The sequence below is a fragment of the Macaca fascicularis genome, chromosome 11 (genome assembly GCF_037993035.2).
Source record: "Macaca fascicularis isolate 582-1 chromosome 11, T2T-MFA8v1.1".
Lineage (NCBI taxonomy): Eukaryota > Metazoa > Chordata > Mammalia > Primates > Cercopithecidae > Macaca > Macaca fascicularis.
The window spans coordinates 59,985,059-60,006,078 of record NC_088385.1 but is presented as its reverse complement, the minus strand read 5'-3'; the positions used below and the strand labels follow the sequence as shown (position 1 = coordinate 60,006,078).

The 21,020-nt window shown below is 50.4% G+C and overlaps 1 protein-coding gene across 14 annotated transcripts; it reads left to right on the top strand.

Moving 5' to 3' along the window:
- The first annotated feature begins 2,514 nt into the window (after positions 1-2,514).
- Positions 2,515-20,974, top strand: ITGB7 (integrin subunit beta 7). Of its 14 annotated transcripts, none has more exons than XM_065524244.1 (17): positions 2,515-2,564; positions 10,825-10,872; positions 11,265-11,290; positions 11,580-11,783; positions 14,078-14,279; positions 14,366-14,536; positions 15,209-15,450; positions 16,151-16,309; positions 16,617-16,712; positions 16,874-16,963; positions 17,955-18,101; positions 18,413-18,606; positions 18,947-19,170; positions 19,392-19,611; positions 19,764-19,972; positions 20,279-20,439; positions 20,659-20,974. In XM_065524244.1, the coding sequence occupies exons 3-17, from the start codon at positions 11,267-11,269 to the stop codon at positions 20,737-20,739; spliced, it is 2,424 nt and encodes an 807-aa protein (XP_065380316.1). In that variant the 5' UTR covers positions 2,515-2,564; positions 10,825-10,872; positions 11,265-11,266; the 3' UTR covers positions 20,740-20,974. The 14 variants fall into 14 exon arrangements, 11 of the variants coding, with proteins under 11 accessions (XP_065380316.1, XP_065380317.1, XP_015286451.3 ...); XM_065524245.2 differs by having other exon boundaries at positions 20,564-20,974; XM_015430965.3 differs by having other exon boundaries at positions 10,825-10,901.
- Positions 20,975-21,020: the final 46 nt, after the last annotated feature.

The window sequence follows — 21,020 nt, the reverse complement described above, 5'->3', positions numbered from 1 at the left end:
ATCACCTTATAGCTTACTCCCCCCACCCTCTCTGTTCCCACTCTTCACCCCATGACCTCCACTCACCGCCCCCTGCACTGTTACCTTCTCCGAATATCTGTCCTTGCTCCCACACACCTCTCTGCAGCACGCCTTTGCAGTGTCTTTGGCCTCTACTGTTGCACCCTGTACTCTTCCCTTCGCCCTCTGTGACTCCCCTCAAGCCCTGCCTCCGTGTTCTACCTTCCCTGGGACAGTGCCTTGCCTACCTTGTTCCTGGCTCTCTTCACTGGTGACCTGTGGATATGACAAAAAAGTTGAGGATGTGGGAGTAGGGGAGAGAAGAGTGGAGGGCGGAAAGCAGAAGAAGAAAGTGAAAGAAGCTCTAGAGGAAACCACAGGGCCTGTGGGGAAGGAGGGTCATTGCCGTGGTAAACCCTGGTTGTGGGGGAAGGGTATGGGTTCTGGCTACCCCATAGCCTGAGGCCGGCCAAGCCCACCCAGAGAAAGAGCCCCTCCTCTCCAATTGTCCCCTCCTAGCAGCTACACCTCTGCAATCCATCTGACATTGAGCACCTACTGTAAGATGGGCACTTGGCTAGGTGTGGTGGCGCCAGCAGGGAAGCCTGGTAGAGCCAGTCCCTGCCCACAAGGAGTGCTCCTTCTGGTAGGGGAGATCAACCTGTGAACACAGATCTCATGTCTAGTTCCCTCTCAAAGCTCTTAGTGATCTGTATGGTCCAGGAGCAAATCCCATTAATATTTTCCTACTCTCCCTACAGGCTTCATCCTTTCCTTGGCTTCAGCTATTGTTCCTGCACTCTGCTTCTCCCAGTTCACATCCTCCACCCCTTTCCCAGGCTCCACTACTGTCTTGGCTCCTGGCTCCCCAATCACATGCTCTGAGCCTGGCCCTGTGCCTCTCTCTTCCAAGTTTCCAGCTGTCTGGACCTTGAATTTCTCAAAGCCTCTTCACTTCTCACCTGTCACTTCTCATCCCTACTAATTCTCTTATCAAGCCCTTACTTAGTATGGGCCAGGTAGTCTTCTAGGCAATTGATATGAATTATCTCTTTTAATTCTCCCGACAATCCTGTGAGTCCTGCTTGACAGATGAGAAAACAGCTGCAGGTGGGGTTAAGTAATTCAGCTAAGATCCTTACTACAAGTAAGTAGTAGAGCCAGGATTTGAACTGTAGCAACTTGGCTCCAGAGCCTATGTAGTCAAGCACACTAATACAATGTATCCTGGGTTTTCAAAATGAACGAGTCTCTAACTTCCCGCCTCTCTACAGTACTTATTGCCTCTATTCCCTCCTATCATGTTCCTTCCTGTATAAGTTAATAGAGAGATCATGAATTTTGGAGGCAGGCAGACCTGGATTTAAATCCCAGACCAGCCGGGTGTGCCTGTAATCCCAGCTATGCAGGAGGCCAAAGTGGGAGGATTGCTTGAATCCAGGAGTTACAGACCAGCCTAGGCAACACAGCAAGACTCTGTCTCAAAAATAAAAACATAGGCTGGACACGGTGGCCCACACCTGTAATCCCAGCACTTTGGGAGGCCGAGGTGGGCACATCAATTGAGGTCAGGAGTTTGAGACCAGCCTGGCCAACACGGTGAAACTCCGTTTCTACTAAGAATATAGAATGCTGCCGGGCATGGTGGTGCACCCCTGTAATCCCAGCTACTCGGGAGGCTGAGGCAGGAGAATCGCTTGAACTTGGGAGGCGGGGTTTGGAGTGAGCTGAGATCATGCCATGGGACTCCAGCTTGGGAAACAGAGCAAGACCCTGTCTCAAAAATTAAATTAAATTAAATTAAAAATCAAAAAATAACAAAAATTTAAAATAAAAATCTTTTTTCTTTTTTTTTTTTTTTCTTTTTTTTTTTTTTGAGACGGAGTCTCGCTCTATCGCCCAGGCTGGAGTGCAGTGGCCGGATCTCAGCTCACTGCAAGCTCCGCCTCCCGGGTTCGGGCCATTCTCCTGTCTCAGCCTCCTGAGTAGCTGGGACTACAGGCGCCCGCCACCTCGCCCGGCTAGTTTTTTGTATTTTTTTAGTAGAGACGGGGTTTCACCGTGTTAGCCAGGATGGTCTCGATCTCCTGACCTAGTGATCCGCCCGTCTCGGCCTCCCAAAGTGCTGGGATTACAGGCTTGAGCCACCGCGCCCGGCCTTTTTTTTTTTTTTTAAATCCTAGACTAGCTACTTACTAGCTGTGGGACCTTGGGCAAAATTCTATATTTCCTGCTTCTAAGCCTCAATCTCTGCATCTGTAAAATTGGGACTTAGGAGAATATTAACCCCTATCTTATGAGGTGGTTGTGAGGGTTAATTATAGTATGTTACGTTCAACACACGACAGGAGTTCAATAAATGAGCTTCTTTCTTCCAGATCTCTGTATCATCCACTCCCTTGGCTCAGCCCCACCCCAATCTGCTCCACCTTCTAGATCAGTCACCCCCACCAACCCCAAATCTTCCCCACCCCAGGGAGTGTCACTTCCTCCTCTGCAGTCTCCCAGACCAGTACACAAAGGCTGCTGCCGCCGCCAGAGGAAGGGCTGCTCTGCACGCACCTGTGAGTACCAGGGCACCAGCCCTTCTGCCTCCTCTCCTTACAAGCCCAGGCCCACCTGGTCCCAACCTCTTGGGAAGAGGGCTCTGACCTGGATATCGAGGGTCCTGTCCAGACTTGAGAAAGGCTCTGAACTCCTTTCTGCATTCCTAAGATCCCCTGACCTGCTTCCCTCCTCCAGTTTCACAGCCCCCCCACCCCCACTTCTCCCAAAGCCCATCTCTCTTGCATCAGTTTCCCAACAGTGGGTCTGGAGGCAGGGATGTGTACGAGTGCTGTCATTCGAGTGCCTGCCATGTGCTAAGGATTATACTGAGGTAGGGTAGGTATACCGATTATACTGAGGGAAGGTTCTCCCAACACCACCCCAGCTGCCATCCCTAATGCTCTGCCTTCAGCTCAAACTTCTTCCTAATCGGCACCTTGGCCACAGACTTCACTCTCCTGGGACACTGAGGCCCAGCAGCTCAGTTCCGTTCCCTTGTTGTGACTCCCAGTGGGCAGCAGAGGGTTCTGCTTGACTTGGGAGGTATGGATGGGTTGGGAAGAGGCTCTGTTTCTCAGCTGCTGAGGGGGGCCACATGGTGTGTATTGGAGTCAGAATGGAGTCCAGAAAAATGGAAATAACCACTTGGTCCCAGGAAGAGAAGGGAAGACTGCAGAGTACCCCTAAGGAAAGAGAAATGGGATTAGGCAGAGCCCATCAGGGCTAGCGGAGACAGAACACAACTTTTGATGGAGATGGTACCCGGGTTGGAGGGAGGAAAGGAGGAAGCACAGCAGAGGTCTGGCCCTGCCCTGTCCTGCCCTGCCCCTAGTTCACTGGGTGACCCTGGCCTTGTGGGGAAAAGAAAGAGAGATCAGACTGTTACTGTGTCTGTATAGAAAGAAGTAGACATAAGAGACTCCATTTTGTTCTGCATTTGAGATGCTGTTAATCTGTGACCCTACCCCCAACCTTGTCCTTGCAAGAGACATGTGCTGTGGTGACTCAAGGTTTAACGAATTTTGGGCTGTGCAGGGTGTGCTTTGTTAAACAAGTGCCTGAAGGCAGGATGCTTGTGAAAAGTCATCACCATTCTCTTAATCTCAAGTACCCAGGGACACGTACACTGCCAAAGGTCGCAGGGACCTCTGCCTAGGAAAGCTAGGTATTGTCCAAGATTTCTCCCCATGTGATAGTCTGAAATATGGCCTCGTGGGAAGGGAAAGACCTGATTGTCCCCCAGCCTGACACCCGTGAAGAGTCTGTGCTGAAGAGGACTAATATAAGAGGAAAGAAGGCCTCTTGACAGTTGAGATAGAGAAAAGCATCTGTCTCCTGCCCATCCCTGGGCAATGGAACATCTCGGTGTAAAACTCGATTATATATTCTATTTACTAAGATGGGAGAAAACCACCTTAGGGCGAAAGGTGGGACTTGCTAGAGCAATGCTGCTCTTTATGCACTAAAAAGGTTTATGGAGATGTTTGCATATGCATATCAAGGCACGGCACTTTTCTTTAAACTTATGTCACAGAGATCTTTATTCATATGTCTTACTGCTGCCCTTCTCCCTACGATGATCCTATTATCCTGCCACTTCCCTTTTTCTAAGATGGTAAAGATAATGATCGATAAATACTGAGGGAACTCAGAGACCTGTGCCGGCGCGGGTCCTCTGTATGCTGAGCGCCAGTCCCCTGGGCCCACTTTTTCTTTCTCTATACTTTGTCTCTGTGTCTCATTTCTTTTCTCAAGTCTCTCGTTCCACCTAACGAGAAACGCCCACAGGTGTGGAGGGGCAGGCGACCCCTTCATGGCCTCATGGAATTTAGGTTTCCATTTGTGAAAAGAGTGGGATGGAGTGAAGATTCAGCCATTCTATAGTTAGGAACAGAGGGGAAAAGGAAGTAAAACAGCCCTATGAAGAAGTGGAGCAGAGAAAAGCAGCAGAGAGATGCAATAGAAGTTTTGAAATGAAAGGAGCCAGAGAGAGACAGAGAAGCAAAGAAACAGGTGGCAGAACATGTATTCCCAAGGAGGGGAGAAGAGAGGATAATTGGGAAGAAAGGTAGAAAACGGCTGTCCAGGGAGTCCCAGGGCCCCTTTTAAGGGGAGAAGAGTGGGCTTGAGATCTCTGAAAAACCTATGTGGCAGCTGGGGCTCCACTTGAGAGAAATGAGTCAAAACCGGGCTTTGGGTTGCAGCATCTCCAGCCTCCCTGACCACAGGCACGCAGAGCAAGCAGGGCTGAGGTTACACTGAGGCTGAACTGGGGCCGGCCTCTCCCCGAGGGGTGGAGCCTCCGTTATATATGGCACCTGAGGTCACAGGTGGTGGGGAGCAGCACCAGGATGTTCAAGAACTCAGCACCCCACCCCTTTCCCACACTCTGTGCAGAGTATCTGGAACTGACTCTGGCCCAGGCTGAAGAAGATGCAAATGGTTTATGACGAGGAGTTAGTTGGCCTTTCTCATACACTGCTGATGGGAATGTGGACCAGTACAAGCACCGAGGAGTTTATGTTGGCAATACCCACCAACATATATATACTTTTCTTAGCATGAGAATGTAGATGAAATACACACCAACATTGAAAATGATATCTATCTATTTATCCTGCACATCCTCTGCTAGGGATTTATCCTACAGGTTCAGTTGCACACGAGTGAAATGGTAAATACATGACATTTGGCTGGGGGAGGTGGCTCACGCCTTTAATCATAGCAATTTGGGAGGCCGAGGCGGGTGGGTCACTTGAGCTCAGGAGTTCTAGACCAGCCTGGGCAACATGGGGAAGCCCCATCTCTGCAAAAGAATACAAAAATAATTAGCCAGGCATGGTAGCATGCGCCTGTAGTACCAGTTACTCGGGAGACTGAGGTGGAAGGATCAGTTGAGCCGGCGAGGTCAAGGCAGCAGTGAGCCATGATTGCGCCATTACACTACAGCCTGTGTGACAGAGAAAGACCCTATCTCTCAAATGAATGAATGAATAAATAAATAAATAAATACATTACTTTTCATTTCAGCGTTGTTTGTCATAGTGAACTAGAAATAATTTAAGGTCAGGCACAGTGGCTCATGCCTGTAATCCTAGCACTTTGGGAAGCCGAGGCAGGAGGATCACTTGAGCCTAGGAGTTTGAGCCTAGGAGTTTGAGACCGGCTTGGGCAACATAGCAACACCCTGTCTCTACAAAAAAATAAAAAATAGCTGTACGTGACGATGTACACCTGTGGTCCCAGCTACGACGGAGGCTGAGCTGGGGAGAACCGCTTGAGCCCAGGAGGTGGAGGCTGCAGTGAGCCATCACGGCACCACTGCACTCCAGCCTGGGCAACAAAGTGAGACCTTGTCTCAAAAGAAAAAAGAAGAGACAATTTAAATGCACATCCTTGGTACTGATTAACTGTGATATGAGGTATCCATGCGATGGAAAGCTTTATGGCTGTAAAAGTGAACAAGGACGTTCTTAATTTTCTCATGTAGAAAGATCTTCAAGAAAAGTAGTTACAGGAGGCCGGGCGCGGTGGCTCAAGCCTGTAATCCCAGCACTTTGGGAGGCCGAGACGGGCGGATCACGAGGTCAGGAGATCGAGACCATCCTGGCTAACGCGGTGAAACCCCGTCTCTACTAAAAAATACAAAAAACTAGCCGGGCGAGGTGGCGGGCGCCTGTAGTCCTAGCTACTCGGGAGGCTGAGGCAGGAGAATGGCGGGAACCCGGGAGGCGGAGCTTGCAGTGAGCTGAGATCCAGCCACTGCACTCCAGCCTGGGCGACAGAGCGAGACTCCGTCTCAAAAAAAAAAAAAAAAAAAAAAAAAAAAAAAGAAAAGTAGTTACAGGAAAAAAAAGTGAAAAATTGTGTTTTCTACCATTTAAAGAATTGGGCCATTTGAGTCTACCATTTAAAAAGCATATGCATGTTAATCTGTATATGCATAAAACAATCTCTAGAAAGATTATAAGAAACAAAGATAGGTTGACTCATGCCTGTAATCCCAGCACTTTGGGAGGCTGAGGTGGGCGGATCACTTGACGTCAGGAGTTCGAGACCAACCTGGCCAACATGGCGAAACTCTCTCTACTAAAAACACAAAAATCAGCTGGGCGTAGCGGCTCACACCTGTAATCCCAGCTACTCAGGAGGCTGAGGCACAAGACTCGCTTGAACCCAGAAGGCGGAGGCTGTAGATCATGCCACTGCACTCCAGCCTGGGCCACAGAGTGAGACTTTGCCTCAAAAAAAAAAAAAAAAAAAAAAAGTAAAGAAAAAAGAAAAAAAATAGTAATAAATGATATTCATTTAAGGTAGGTGTGGAAACTGGGTATGGCATATGGGGTAGGATTAACTTTTTGATTTTTAAAATGGTAAGATACACAAACATTTATCATTTTTACCACTTTTAAGTGTACAATTCAGTGGCATTAAGTACCTTCACTAATTCCAGAACTTACTCATCACCCCAAAAATGAGACTGCCCATTAAGCAGTCATTCCCCATTTCCCCTTCCCCCAAGCTCTGGTAACCACTAATTTACCTTCTGTCTCTGTGGATTTTTCTAGTTTGGATATGTTCCATATGTGGAATCATACAATATGTGATCTTTCATGAATGGTTTTGTTCACTGAGCATGTTTTCTGCTAGTGTACAATGTTTTCCATGTTGTAGCATGTATGTATCAGTACTTCATTGCTTTTTTTAAAATTATTATTATTATTATTATTTTTTTTTTTTTTTTGAGACGGAGTCTCGCTCTGTCACCCAGGCTGGAGTGCGGTGGCCGGATCTCAGCTCACTGCAAGCTCCGCCTCCCGGGTTCACGCCATTCTCCTGCCTCAGCCTCCGGAGTAGCTGGGACTATAGGCGCCCGCCACCTCGCCCGGCTAGTTTTTTGTATTTTTTTAGTAGAGACGGGGTTTCACCGTGTTAGCCAGGATGGTCTCGATCTCCTGACCTCGTGATCCGCCCGTCTCGGCCTCCCAAAGTGCTGGGATTACAGGCGTGAGCCACCGCGCCCGGCCTTTTTTTAAAATTATTATTGAGACCCAGTTTTGCTCTTGTTACCCAGGCTGGAGTGCAATGGTGCAATCTCGGCTCACTGCAACCTCTGCCTCTCGGTTTCAAGCAATTCTCCTGCCTCAGTCTCCCAAGTAGCTAGGGTTACAGGAGCCCACCACCATGCCTGGCTAATTTTTGTATTTTTAGTAGAGATGAGGTTTCACTGTATTGGTCAGGCTGGTCTTGAACTCCTGACCTCAGGTGATCCACCTGCCTCGGCCTCCCAAAGTGCTGGGATTACAGGCGTGAGCCACTGTGCCCGCCCCACTTCATTGCTTTTTATGGCCAAATAACTTTCTGCTGTATGGATATACCACCTTTTCTTTATCCATTCATCAGCCAATGGACATTTGGGTTCTTTCCACCTTTTAGCTATTGTGAGTAGTGCTGCTGTGAACATTTCTGTACAAATTTTTGTTTGAACACCTGTTTTCAATTCTTCTGGGTATATACCTAAGAGTGAAATTGCCAGGTTATAGGGTAATCCTACGCTCAATTTATTGAGGAATCAAACTGTTTTCCACAGAGATTGTACTATTTTACATTATTTACACGGTAATATATAAGGATCCCAATTTCTCCGCGTTCTCATCAACACTCGCTGTTTTTCATTTTTTGATGATAGTCATTCTAGTAGAAGTGAAGTGGTATCTCATTGTGGTTTTCCTTCCTTCCTTCCTCCCTCCCTCCCTTCCTTCCTTCCTTCCTTCCTTCTTTCTTTTGCTTCGAGACAGGGTCTCACTCTGTCGCCTAGCCTGGAGTGCAGTGGCCCGATCTTGGCTCACTGCAGCTTCTCCTTCCCAGGTTCAAGCGCTTCTTGTGCCTCAGCTTCCCGAGTAGCTGGGGCTACAGGCATGCACCACCATGCCCGGTTAAGTTTTGTATTTTTAGTAAAGATGGGGGTTTCACCATGTTGCCCAGGCTGGTCTTGAACTCCTGATCTCAAGTGATCCACCCACTTCGGTCTCCCAAAGTGCTAGGATTACAGGTGTGAGCCACCACACCCAGATCAGTGTGGGTTTCATTCGCATTTTCCTAATGATTAATACTGTTGAGCATCTTTTCATATGCTGGGTGGCTGTTTGTCTATCTTCTTTGAAGAAATGTCTTTTTAAGTCTTTTGCTCATTTTAAAAGTTGGGTTGTCTTTTTGTCGTTGAATTGTAAGAGTTCGTTATATATTAAGGATACTCATCTGATATATAATCTGCAAATATTTTCTCCCATTCTGTATGTTGTTTTCACTCTCTTGACATTGTCTTTGATGCACAAAAGTTTAAATTTTTGATGAAGTCCAATGTATCTATTTTTCCTTTTGTTGTTTGTGCTTTTGGTATTACAGGTAAGAATCCATTACCAAGTCCAAGATTATGAAGATTTACCCATATACTTTATTCTATGAGTTTATAATTTTAGCAGTTATATTTAGGCCTTCGATCCCTTTTCAGTTAACCTTCGTATGTGGTGTGAGGCAGGAGGGTCCAACTTCATTCTTTTGCACGTTGAAAGCACTTTTTTTTTTTTTTTTTAAGAAAAAGTGGTAGCGTGTGCCATCACACCCGGCTAATTTTTGTATTTTTAGTAGAGATGGGGTTTCACTATGTTAGCCAGGCTGGTCTCGAACTCCTGACCTTGTGATCTGCCCATTTCGGCCTCCCAGAGTGTTGGGATTATAGGCATGAGCCACGAGCCACCATGCCTGGCCTTATTTTTTTTTTTTTTAGATGGAGTTTCGGCTGGGCATGGTGACTCACGCCGGTAATCCCAGGACTTTGGGAGCCTGAGGCGGTTGGATCACTTGAGGTCAGGAGTTTGAGACCAGCCCTGCCAATGTGGTGAAAACCTCTCTCTACTAAAAATAACAAAAACTAGCCGGGTGTGGTGGTGCATGCCTGTAGTCCCAGACACTTGGGAGCCTGAGGCTGGAGAATTGCTTGAACCTCAGAGGCAGAGGTTGCAGTGAGCTGAGATGGCACCACTGCACTCCAGCCTGAGTGAGACTCCATCTCAAAAAAACAAAACAAAACAAAATAAGACAGAGTTTCACTCTGTTGCCCAGGCTGCAGTGCAGTGGTGCAATTGCAGCTCACTGCAGCCTCTGCCTCCTGGGATCATGTGATTCTCCTGCCTCAGCCTCCTGAGTAGCTGGGATTACAGGCATACACCACCACACCCGGCTAGTTTTTGTATTTTTAGTAGAGACAGGGTTTCACCAAGTTGCCCAGGCTGGTCTCGAACTCCTGACCTCAAGTGATCCACCTGCCTCGGCCTCCCAAAGTGCTGGGATTACAGGCATGAGCCACTGTGCCCTGTCCCAGCCCCATTTTTTGAAGACAGTTTTTTTCATTGAATGGTTTGGCACCCTTATTGGAAATCAATTGGTCACAGAAGCACAGTTTATTTCTGGACTCTTTCAATTCTATTCCATTGATGTATAATATATGTGTATCCTTATGTCATCCTTATGCCAGTACCACACTGTCTTCCCTTTTTTTTTTTTTAAGAGACAGGGTTTCACTCTGTTGCCCAGGGCAGAGTACAGTGACACGATCATAGCTCACTACAGCCTCAGACTACCGGGTTAAAGCTGTCTTCCCACCATGGGATTATAGGCATGAGCCACTGTGACCAGCCAACGCTGTCTTGATCACTGTAGCTTTGCAGTATGTTTTTTTACAAGATTATTTTGGCTATTTGGGGTTCCATGCAATTCCATATAAATTTTAGGATCAGTTTTTCCATTTCTGCAAAAAAAAGGGCCAATGGGATTTAACTTTTTGACTTATGAAGCATGGTAAACGAATTACCTGCTCACTTAAAAAAATTAACATGTTTTTTAAAATCAGGAATCTGCTTGGCTTTCCAAAATGTCACTCGAAGAATTACCCTGCCTCCAGGCTCTTTCTTCAATCTAGATTATCTTTGTGCAAAGTACAGAAAATAGAATTATTATTATTTTTTTTGCCAACACTGGCCTTGTTTCTCCCCTTATCCCAGACCTGCAGAGAGTTCTTGTGGTCTAATCTTCATTCCTCTTGCCACCATGTCACCCAAGTAGAACTATTCTTCCTTGACACTTTCACACACTCCCTCATCTGTTCCAGCTTTCTTTTCTCTAATTCCCACTCACTGACCCTCTTCTCTTATTTAGAATCCAAGATTGTAAAAGCTGCAAAGTATGTCAGATTATTTATTCAACTCCTCCACTTTGCAGATGTGGAAACTAAAGCCCAGAGAGAAAGTCTGACTTGCCACACAGCCAGTGAGTGACTGCAGCAGTACCAGAATCCGGTCTGTTTTCTGTTTGGTTCTACTACCATTACGGCTTGGGATCTCGGTAAATAGAACTGGGTGCAGACTTTAGCGCTTCCAGGCCAGTCCCCAGATCCTTCAGTAGGCCATTTTGCCCACCCTGGTCACATGAAGTCTGCACACAGGAAGGACAGATCTCCTCTGAGGTCCCTATTTTATTTATTTATTTATTTTTGAGACAGATTCTTGCTCTGTCACCCAGGCTGGTGTGCAGTGGTGTGATCTTGACTCAATGCAACCTCTGCCTCCCGGGTTCAAGCGATTCTCTTGCCTCAGCCTCCTGAGTAACTCAGATTACAGGTGCACGCCACCATGCCCGACTAATTTTTGTGTTTTTCGTAGAGATGGGATTTTGCCATGTTGACCAGGTTGGTCTCGAACTCCTGAGCTCTAGTGATCCACCCACCTCGGCCTCCTAAAGTGCTGAGATGACAGGCATGAGCCACCATGTCTGGAGGCCCCTACCTTTGCCTGATACCTGCTCCTTCCCATCATTTTGAAGAAACTGCTGAATCCACAGGGGGAAGTGAAACTGTGAGGGGAGATAAAGTGTTGGGGTAGAGTTTTGAGAGTGATAACCACAAGCTAAGTTTAGAGGACTGAGAGCTGAGGGTCCTCCCTGAGGACCCACATGTCCCCCTTTATATCCTATTACAGGGCATGGTGGCTTTGCCAGTGGTCCTTGTTTTGCTGCTGGTCCTGAGCAGAGGTGAGAGTGAGTTGGACGCCAAGACCCCATCCACAGGGGAGGCCACAGAATGGGGGAATCCTCACCTGTCCCTGCTGGGGTCCTGCCAGCCAGCCCCCTCCTGCCAGAAGTGCATCGTCTCACACCCCAGCTGTGCATGGTGCAAGCAACTGGTAAAGATGGGCCTATGGCCTTTGAACCATGTGTATGTGTATGTGTATGTGCAGCCTGGATATATGTGTGTGATTGTGTGGGCACATGTATGATTTTCTAGGAACACTCCAGAGTCTCATGTGTGACTGAGTTTGTGCACATAGGACTCCTGTGTGTGGATATATGTGTGTGCATACACATGCATGCAAGTTTCCTGTGCACTTAGGATTATGTCTGTATCCATTTGCTTGTGTATATATGGAGAGAATTTGTGACCATGAATTGGGAGAAAGTATGTACTTGTGGGAATTCATGCTTGTGTATAGGTAGAGGGAGCTGTTGTGTATGTAAACATGTGAGAAAGGTACTAGCCAGTGAGGGCTGCCATAACAAAATACCATAGGCTGGGTGGTTTAAGCAACAGGAATTCATTTCTCCTAATGTTGGAGGCTGGGAAGTCCGAGATCAAAGTGCTGACCGATTTGGTTCCCCAGTTAGGGCTCTCTTCCTGGCTTGCAGACTGGCTACCTTCTCGCTATGTCCTTACATCGTAGGGAGGGGGCTGGAGGATGGGGGGTGGGAACTGCCTCTGTTCTTGTAAGTGCACTAATTCCATCATGAGGGTTCCACCCTTAGGCCCTCATCTAAACCTAGGTACCTCCCAAAGGCTCCATTTCCAAATGCCATCACATGGAGGGTTAGGGCTTCAATATAGAATGGGTTGGGAGTGGGGTGGGGTAGGGGTGCAGAGTTCAGTCCATAGCAGAAAGTGTGTAGTTAGATTTCTAAGTCTGTGTTTTGGGTGGAGGCATTCTGTTCCTGGGTGTGTAGTAGCCTATGACTGGACAGGTAGAAAGGGGAGGGGTGGAAGTATATGGGCTTGAGGGGGACTGGAAAGGCTTAAGCTACCTAAGTGGCCAAGAAGGATGCTAGGGAGCAGGTGTCTCCCTGGTTCTTCAAACAAAGCTGTTGTTTGTTTATGCTTGAAAGAGACAGAGCTCATGGAGCAGCAGAGCAGGAGGGGCGCCCAAGCTGGGACAGGGGCAGGTCTGCCTCTCTCAGGGGAAGATGGAGGGTTAGATCAGTGTGGGAGCCCAGATAAGAGATGAGGGCAAATTCACATGGAAGCAGAGCTACAGATGCTTAGAGGACCCAGGAGAAAGGCACACAGTGACTCTGAAAGGACAAGAAGGGTAGATACTGAGTCTGCACAAGGCAGAGGCAGAGGTGCCAGGCTGGAGCTGGGAAGCTGGAGCTCTTGAGGTAGTCAGGTCTGTGTCTGGCTTCTCCAGTCCCCAGACCAGGAGCTGACACCCAGGGCAAGCTGAGAAGCCGCTCTAACCATTTCCTTCCCCTGTGGCTTCCCATCCAGTCTTAGGGGTACCAGACATATTACGGGGGTAGGACGCCTCCTCTTCTGTTCTTATCCTTTCCCTTCCAAGGAGCTGTGGGTCTTAGTCTGACCACCTTCCCATTTTGGTGTGAGCTTGCTGGGAAGGCTGGCCTAGGAGGCAAGGCCCCCATTTTTTTGTGGTAGTGAAGTCTCTAAGATCTCAACAGGAAGTCTGTGGCTCTATTGGGGAGGAGAGGGGGTAGGTGACTGGGGCAAGGGGGAGTTGAGATAAGCGGAGGGGTGGGGGACTACTATAGGAAGTGGGGCTGTGACAAGGAAGAAAGGACCAGAGTTCCACAGGTTCATGCCTGTAATCCCAGCACTTTGGGAGGCTGGGGCAGGAGGATTTCTCCAGCCCAGGAGTTCGAAACCAGCCTGGGCAAAAAAGCAAGACCCTGTCTTTACAGTTGGTTAAAAAAAAAAAAAAAAAAAAGAAAGAAAGAAAGAAAAAGGCGTGGTGGTTCACGCCTGTAATCCCAGCACTTTGGGAGGCCGAGGCGGGAGGATCACTTGAGGTCAAGAGTTTGAGACCAGCCTGGCCAATATGGTGAAACCCCGTCTCTACTAAAAATACAAAAAAGCTGGGTGTGGTGGCACAGGCCTGTAGTCCCAGCTACTGGAAGGCTGAGGTATGAGAATCACTTGAACCGGGGAGGTGGAGATTGTAGTGAGCAGAGATAGCACCGCTGCGCTCCAGCCCTGGGTGACAGAGTGAGACTCTGTCTCAAAAACAAAACAAAACAACAAAAAAGACCAGAGTTCAAGGGTAGCTGTGGCGAGGAGGAAGAGAGGGAATCAGGGACTCAGGGAATGGACTGGAGGTGGGGGCATTAGAGGGGGCCGAGTTTGCAGGGTGTTTTTGGTAGCGGGGCCTAGGGCCTGTGCAGGACCGGTCCCGACGCGCCTTTTCTTGCTGAGCAGAACTTCACCGCGTCGGGGGAGGCGGAGGCACGGCGCTGCGCCCGACGAGAGGAGCTGCTGGCTCGAGGCTGCCCGCTGGAGGAGCTGGAGGAGCCCCGCGGCCAGCAGGAGGTGCTGCAGGACCAGCCGCTCAGCCAGGGCGCCCGCGGAGAGGGTGCCACTCAGCTGGCGCCGCAGCGGGTCCGGATCACGCTACGGCCTGGTGAGTTAGGGGCGGCGGGGCCAGGCCAGAGGTCTAGGCTGGCGTTCCAATGTGCTCTGCTGACCCGCCCGCCACCCACCCCCCAGGAGAGCCCCAGCAGCTCCAGGTCCGCTTCCTTCGTGCTGAGGGATACCCGGTGGACCTGTACTACCTTATGGACCTGAGCTACTCCATGAAGGACGACCTGGAACGCGTGCGCCAGCTTGGGCACGCTCTGCTGGTCCGGCTGCAGGAAGTCACCCATTCTGTGCGCATTGGTGAGCCGAGGGCTGCCTCTCGCGCTGTTAGCCCTTGCCTGTTCAACTACTGCCTTAGCCTCTGCCAATATCCTGGACTCACAAGGGCCCCAATTTGCCCTCCCAGTTGTTGACAGGCCTAGCCAGGCCACAGGTTCATTCCTCCATCTTTCCCTAATGACACCCATCTTCTAGGTCAGAGCTGGAGAGGACTCCAGAGACAGTCCGTTTTACAGGTCTAGCTGAGACCCAGCGTCTGGAGACTCTGGGCCTGGACAACTGCCCTGAGCCTACCAGCCTGGAACCTGCCCTGATGCAAGTCTCCTTGGGCAAGGCCTAGATGCCACTGTCCCTGGCACCACATTCTGTGCCAACTCTCCTCTATTCAAATTTCCTTCCTTTGCCTCATGCTGCTACCATATCCTATACCCGGGCCTTCTTCCGCCTTCTGGAAGTTCCCATTTGCCCTGGGAGTTGTGTCCTCCTCTTAATGTCCTCTACCTGCCACTTCCCTGAGCCAGTGGTCTCACTGCTTTGCTTGTCAGTTACCAGGTCCCTGCTCCCGGGTGCACCCTCTCCCATCACCTCTTCCATGACCGTCCTCCCCACCCCACTTCCCATAGAGCGCTCTCGTGGGTCCTCTGTTGCTGCCCTGCGACTTCTGGCACAGCCTTCATTCCTCTCCTCTCCCAGGTTTTGGTTCCTTTGTGGACAAAACGGTGCTGCCCTTTGTGAGCACAGTGCCCTCCAAGCTGCGCCACCCCTGCCCCACACGGCTGGAGCGCTGCCAGTCACCCTTCAGCTTTCACCATGTGCTGTCCCTGACGGGGGATGCGCAAGCCTTCGAGCGGGAGGTGGGGCGCCAGAGCGTGTCCGGCAATCTGGACTCGCCTGAAGGTGGCTTCGATGCCATTCTGCAGGCTGCACTCTGCCAGGTGAGGAGGTGGGGTGGGGATCTGAGCCTGGAGGTCTGTTTGGGAATGGGACTGCCCCTTATGGTTGTATAGTGCACCATTCTAGGGGGTGCCATTCATACCATAGTAGGTGTAGTTTGTATACTTATTTTAACAATTACCTAGTGGGTTGGAGTAAAATATCTTTTTTTTTGAGACAGAGTCTCGCTCTGTCGCCCAGGCTGGAGTGCAGTGGCCGGATCTCAGCTCACTGCAAGCTCTGCCTCCCGGGTTCACGCCATCCTCCTGCCTCAGCCTCCCGAGTAGCTGGGACTACAGGCGCCCGCCAACTCGGCTAGTTTTTTATGTATTTTTAGTAGAGACGGGGTTTCACCGTGTTGGCCAGGATGGTCTCGATCTCCTGACCTTGTGATCCGCCCGTCTCGGCCTCCCAAAGTGCTGGGATTACAGGCTTGAGCCACCGCGCCCGGCCTGGAGTAAAATATCTTGAGGAGAGTATCTTGAGGAGAAGGCATGTTTTTCTAATTCACAAGTAAGCTTCCACTAGCAGCAGCCTTCTTTGGGGGACTGGGGAGAGCAGGAGAAAGCAAGGTACTGGAGACAAGGGGATGGACAAGCTGACTCAGAGTGAGGCTTGCCACATTCTTGGCTCACAGAGCTGGCTGGGGTGGCTCAAGGGCCATGCCCAGGTGCATAGCCTACCACCCCCACTGTGCCTCAGGAGCAGATTGGCTGGAGAAATGTGTCCCGGCTGCTGGTGTTCACTTCAGATGACACATTCCATACGGCTGGGGACGGGAAGTTGGGTGGCATTTTCATGCCCAGTGATGGGCACTGCCACTTGGACAGCAATGGCCTCTACAGTCGCAGCACAGAGTTTGTGAGTCCCTATAGTCACCCCGCCTCTCCCCATTTGAGCCATACCTCTTTCCTTCCAGGACTCCCACTCCCAGCCTTACAGTCCTCACCAGTAACCACCCTGTAGACAGCTGCCATCTTCCCCAGCAGTTCCTCCTTTCAGCTGTGGAGACAGGACACCTTTCCCTACCTCCTTCCTATTCCATAGCAAGCCTCCAGGGCTCCTCCAGCTGGTGGAACCTTGGTTCCTGGATTCCCCAGGCTGAGGGCACCTTGCATGTTGTGGGGGAGACCTGTGGGGCTCACCTTGTCCCTGCTCCCTGCCCTAGGACTACCCCTCTGTGGGTCAGGTAGCCCAGGCCCTCTCTGCAGCAAACATCCAGCCCATCTTTGCTGTCACCAGTGCTGCACTGCCTGTCTACCAGGTGAGAGCTGTCTACATGTCAGATCCCCAGCCCCACCCCCGCCTTTCTCAATTCCCCCAAAGATCCATTCTCTGTCCCCCATATGCCCTCCTTCCAGACCCCCAGGAGCCCATTTTCCTAGAGCTGTGACCTACCATTTCCCTTAACTCCCCATAACTCAGGAGCTGAGTAAGCTGATTCCTAAGTCTGCGGTTGGGGAGCTGAGTGAGGACTCCAGCAATGTGGTACAGCTCATCATGGATGCTTATAATGTGAGGGGCCAAACGAGGGGGAGATGGTGAGGGTGGGCACTAGGGAAAGGTGGAAAGGGGTCCTTGGGTGGGGTGGCAGAACTAAGGGGAAATGGTCACTTTTTGGTCTAACATTCCACAGCTCCTACCTATAGTCTGCATGTGGCTGTCATTAATTGTTCAATCTTACATTCATAAATCTTAAACATCTGACGTGCAGAGAGCATGGAGCTCAGATCCCCGCCCCACCTCCTCACCTGGCAGAGTGCAGCCTGCCAGGAAAGTTTCAGTCACTGAGCTTTTATTTCACACACCCACCATCCTAGGTGTACATACTGTTTCTACTTCATTTAACCCTGCCAAAAGCCTTGCTTCGTAACTGTTATCATCCCTCTTTTACAGAGGAGGAAACCCACACAAGGCTAAGTGACTTGTCCAAGGTCACAAAGATAACAAACAGAAGGGCTGGCATTTTTCCCCAGTCTGTACATAAACAATGTGAGATCTGGAGCCTGCTTTCACTATGTTTATAAATAATTCAGAGCTATTTTTCACAAGAACCATAGAATTTTACAGGTAGAAGGAACCATAAAAACTCTTAGTGGTTTAGGTCTTATCTCTGCAACTAGGCTGTAGGCTTCCTGATAACAGAGCATCTCCTAAACCTATGGCAAAAAAATCTGAGACGGTATCAAATTTCCCAAGACAAACTCTGTAATGAATTTGCCCTTTAGACCTGGCATGCACCCAGGTTATGTGTCCTGATGTGGGGCTTCACAAACATGGTCTCTGCACTGAAATGCTGTATTAGAGGCCTCTGGATCCTGTATATTCTATGCAAGGTTCTCATGGGTCCTCCCTCCAGAAATGCCTCGACTGGGCAGAATGTAAGGAGCCCCAGGTGGCAGAGGGCAGGGTGCTGGCAGAACTGGGAACACCTGGAGAGGACATAAGGTGGGGGTGCGGTCCTTTCCTGCCTTCACGTGGTTATCCACTTGCTCTCTTCCCATAGAGCCTGTCTTCCACTGTGACCCTTGAACACTCTTCACTCCCTCCTGGGGTCCACATTTCTTACGAATCCCAGTGTGAGGGTCCTGAGAAGACGGAGGGTAAGGCTGAGGATCGAGGACAGTGCAACCATGTCCAAATCAACCAGACGGTGAGAGCCAGCAAGCACAGGCAGAAGGCGGGCGGGCAGGGGGAGGTGGGAGTGGGAAATTAAGCAGGCAGGGAAAGATGGGGGGCAGGAATGGGGAGTGATGGGAGAGCCTGGGGTAATCCTCCATCCATCCTTCCTGAAGTAGTCTGAGTGGCTTCCTCAGGTAAAGTTTCTAGGAGTTGGGTGTTACCATGACCCCATCTCTTCATTTACTAAGGGGTGAGGTTCTGGATGATCTAAGGGGTGAGGTTCTGGGTGAGTTTGGTGTGTTTGTATAACCATGGCCTGATTCCTGCCTACCCTGTTCTTAGGTGACTTTCTGGGTTTCCCTCCAAGCCACCCACTGCCTCCCAGAGCCCCATCTCCTGAGGCTCCGGGCCCTTGGCTTCTCAGAGGAGCTGATTGTGGAGTTGCACACGCTGTGTGACTGTAACTGCAGTGACACCCAGGCCCAGGCTCCCCACTGCAGTGATGGCCAGGGACACCTACAATGTGGGGTATGCAGGTGAGGGCCTCCTCTTCCCTTCACCCAGCTGGCTGACAACAAACGACCAACCCTGGCCCGTATTCCTCCGCTGCTTTCCATTCCCCCCACAGGAGTATCCTTGACATCCCTAGACTCCCCACTCAATTTCATCCCTTGAAGCTTCCCAGATATGTTCAGGCCCTCCTCTTGACTGCGGCTCCCTCCACTCTCTCACCCCTCGTCGGTGTTCCACTATACTTATTCCTTCAGTTGTCTTTCTCCAACTCTTGAGAACTTGGGTTTAGAGGTTCCTGGGAGAGACAAGTCAGGGGTGATCAAACCCTCTGACCTACTTCCCTCCTTTGCCTTCCCCTCCCAGCTGTGCCCCCGGCCGCCTAGGCCGGCTCTGTGAGTGCTCTGAGGCTGAGCTGTCCTCCTTAGATCTGGAATCTGGGTGCCGGGCTCCCAATGGCACAGGGCCCCTATGCAGCGGAAAGGGTCAGTGCCAATGTGGACACTGCAGCTGCAATGGACAGAGCTCTGGACATCTGTGCGAGTGTGACGATGCCAGCTGTGAGCGACATGAGGGCATCCTCTGTGGAGGTACCTTGGGGAGAAGGGCAGGGTCTGAGAGGCCTTCCCAAGGCACTTAGGCTCTGGGAGTCTCCTGGCATGGAAGGCAAATGTCAAAGATTCTGGTGTATGGGTTAGAGAGTGTGTTTGGCATACTTGAAAAAGACTGGATGCATGCGCTTGTGGTGCCATGTGATGGCCAACTGTGTGTGTGGAGTATGGTTGTCACCCTCTGCATGGCTCTACCCCAGGCTTTGGTCGCTGCCAATGTGGAGTATGTCACTGTCATGCCAACCGCACGGGCAGAGCATGCGAATGCAGTGGGGACATGGACAGTTGCATCAGTCCCGAGGGAGGGCTCTGCAGTGGGCATGGACGCTGCAAATGCAACCGCTGCCAGTGCTCGGATGGCTACTACGGTGCTCTATGTGACCAATGCCCAGGCTGCAAGACACCATGTGAGAGACACCGGTGAGGCCTCAGGTCTTGCATCTTGGGAGCAGGGGCACAGTGGGGCTTGTTGAGCCACTCCCATCTGCCTACTCTCCTTCCTGCTTGTAGCTGGGTAAAGGGCATTGGGTGACAACTACCCAGCTGGTAACTTATTGGCATCTACTCCATAGGGACTGTGCAGAGTGTGGGGCCTTTGGGACTGGCCTCCTGGCCACCAATTGCAGTACAGCTTGTGCCCATACCAATGTGACCCTGGTCTTGGCCCCTATCTTGGATGATGGCTGGTGCAAAGAGAGGACCCTGGACAACCACTTGTTCTTCTTCTTGGTGGAGGATGACGCCAGAGGCAGGGTCGTGCTCAGAGTGAGACCCCAAGAAAGTAAGTGGTCAGGGATGCCACAAACCCTGGAAGTTTGATGGGTAGGGTCTCAACTCTGGGGATGCAGAGTGAAGATAATGGGAAACAGGATGGGGGCTGAGGCAGAACTGTGAATCCAGAACAAAGGCAGAGGCGACTGAGCAAGTGGACAAGGCTAAGGCCCTGGGCAGTGAGAATAACCCTGGACCTTGCTGGGTTCCCTTTGCTTTCAGTGACAGGGTTGGACAGGCTGGACACACCATGAACAACTGTTGATCTGTCCCTATGCTCCAGCTCCCACAAGTGTGTCTGGTTTCTTGTTCACAGAGGGAGCAGACCACACCCAGGCCATTGTGCTGGGCTGCGTAGGGGGCATCGTGGCAGTGGGGCTGGGGCTGGTCCTGGCTTACCGGCTCTCGGTGGAAATCTATGACCGCCGGGAATACAGTCGCTTTGAGAAGGAGCAGCAACAACTCAACTGGAAGCAGGTGAAACTTCCTGGTTAGGCCCCCTTTTAGCTGTCTCCCCACCACAAGCCCATCCCTGATTCCTCCCACTGGGTTCCCCCAGCGCCTGGCACATGTAACCAATCCCTCTGCTAACTTCCATCAGCTCCTAGGATTCGGCTCAAGACTGGCCTCTTAGGTCTAGAAAGGGGACAAGGAATCCTGGGATTTTTGCTCATAATCTGCAACATCTTTCCTCAGGACAGTAATCCTCTCTACAAAAGTGCCATCACGACCACCATCAATCCTCGCTTTCAAGAGGCAGACAGTCCCATTCTCTGAAGGAGGGAGGGACCCTCACCCAAGGCTCCTCTCCTTGGAGGACAGTGGGAACTGAAGGGTGAAAGGAAGGGTGGGTCTGTAAGACCTTGGTAGGGGACTAATTCACTGAAGAGGAGCGGCCACCACCCTACTTCATTTTCAGAGTGACACCCAAGAGGGCTGCTTCCCATCCCTGCAACCTTGCATCCACCTGGGCTACCCCACCCAAGTATATAATAAAGAGTCTTACCTCAGACCACAGCTGTCACTTTTCTTTACCTCATCAAGGCCAAAGCAGGCTG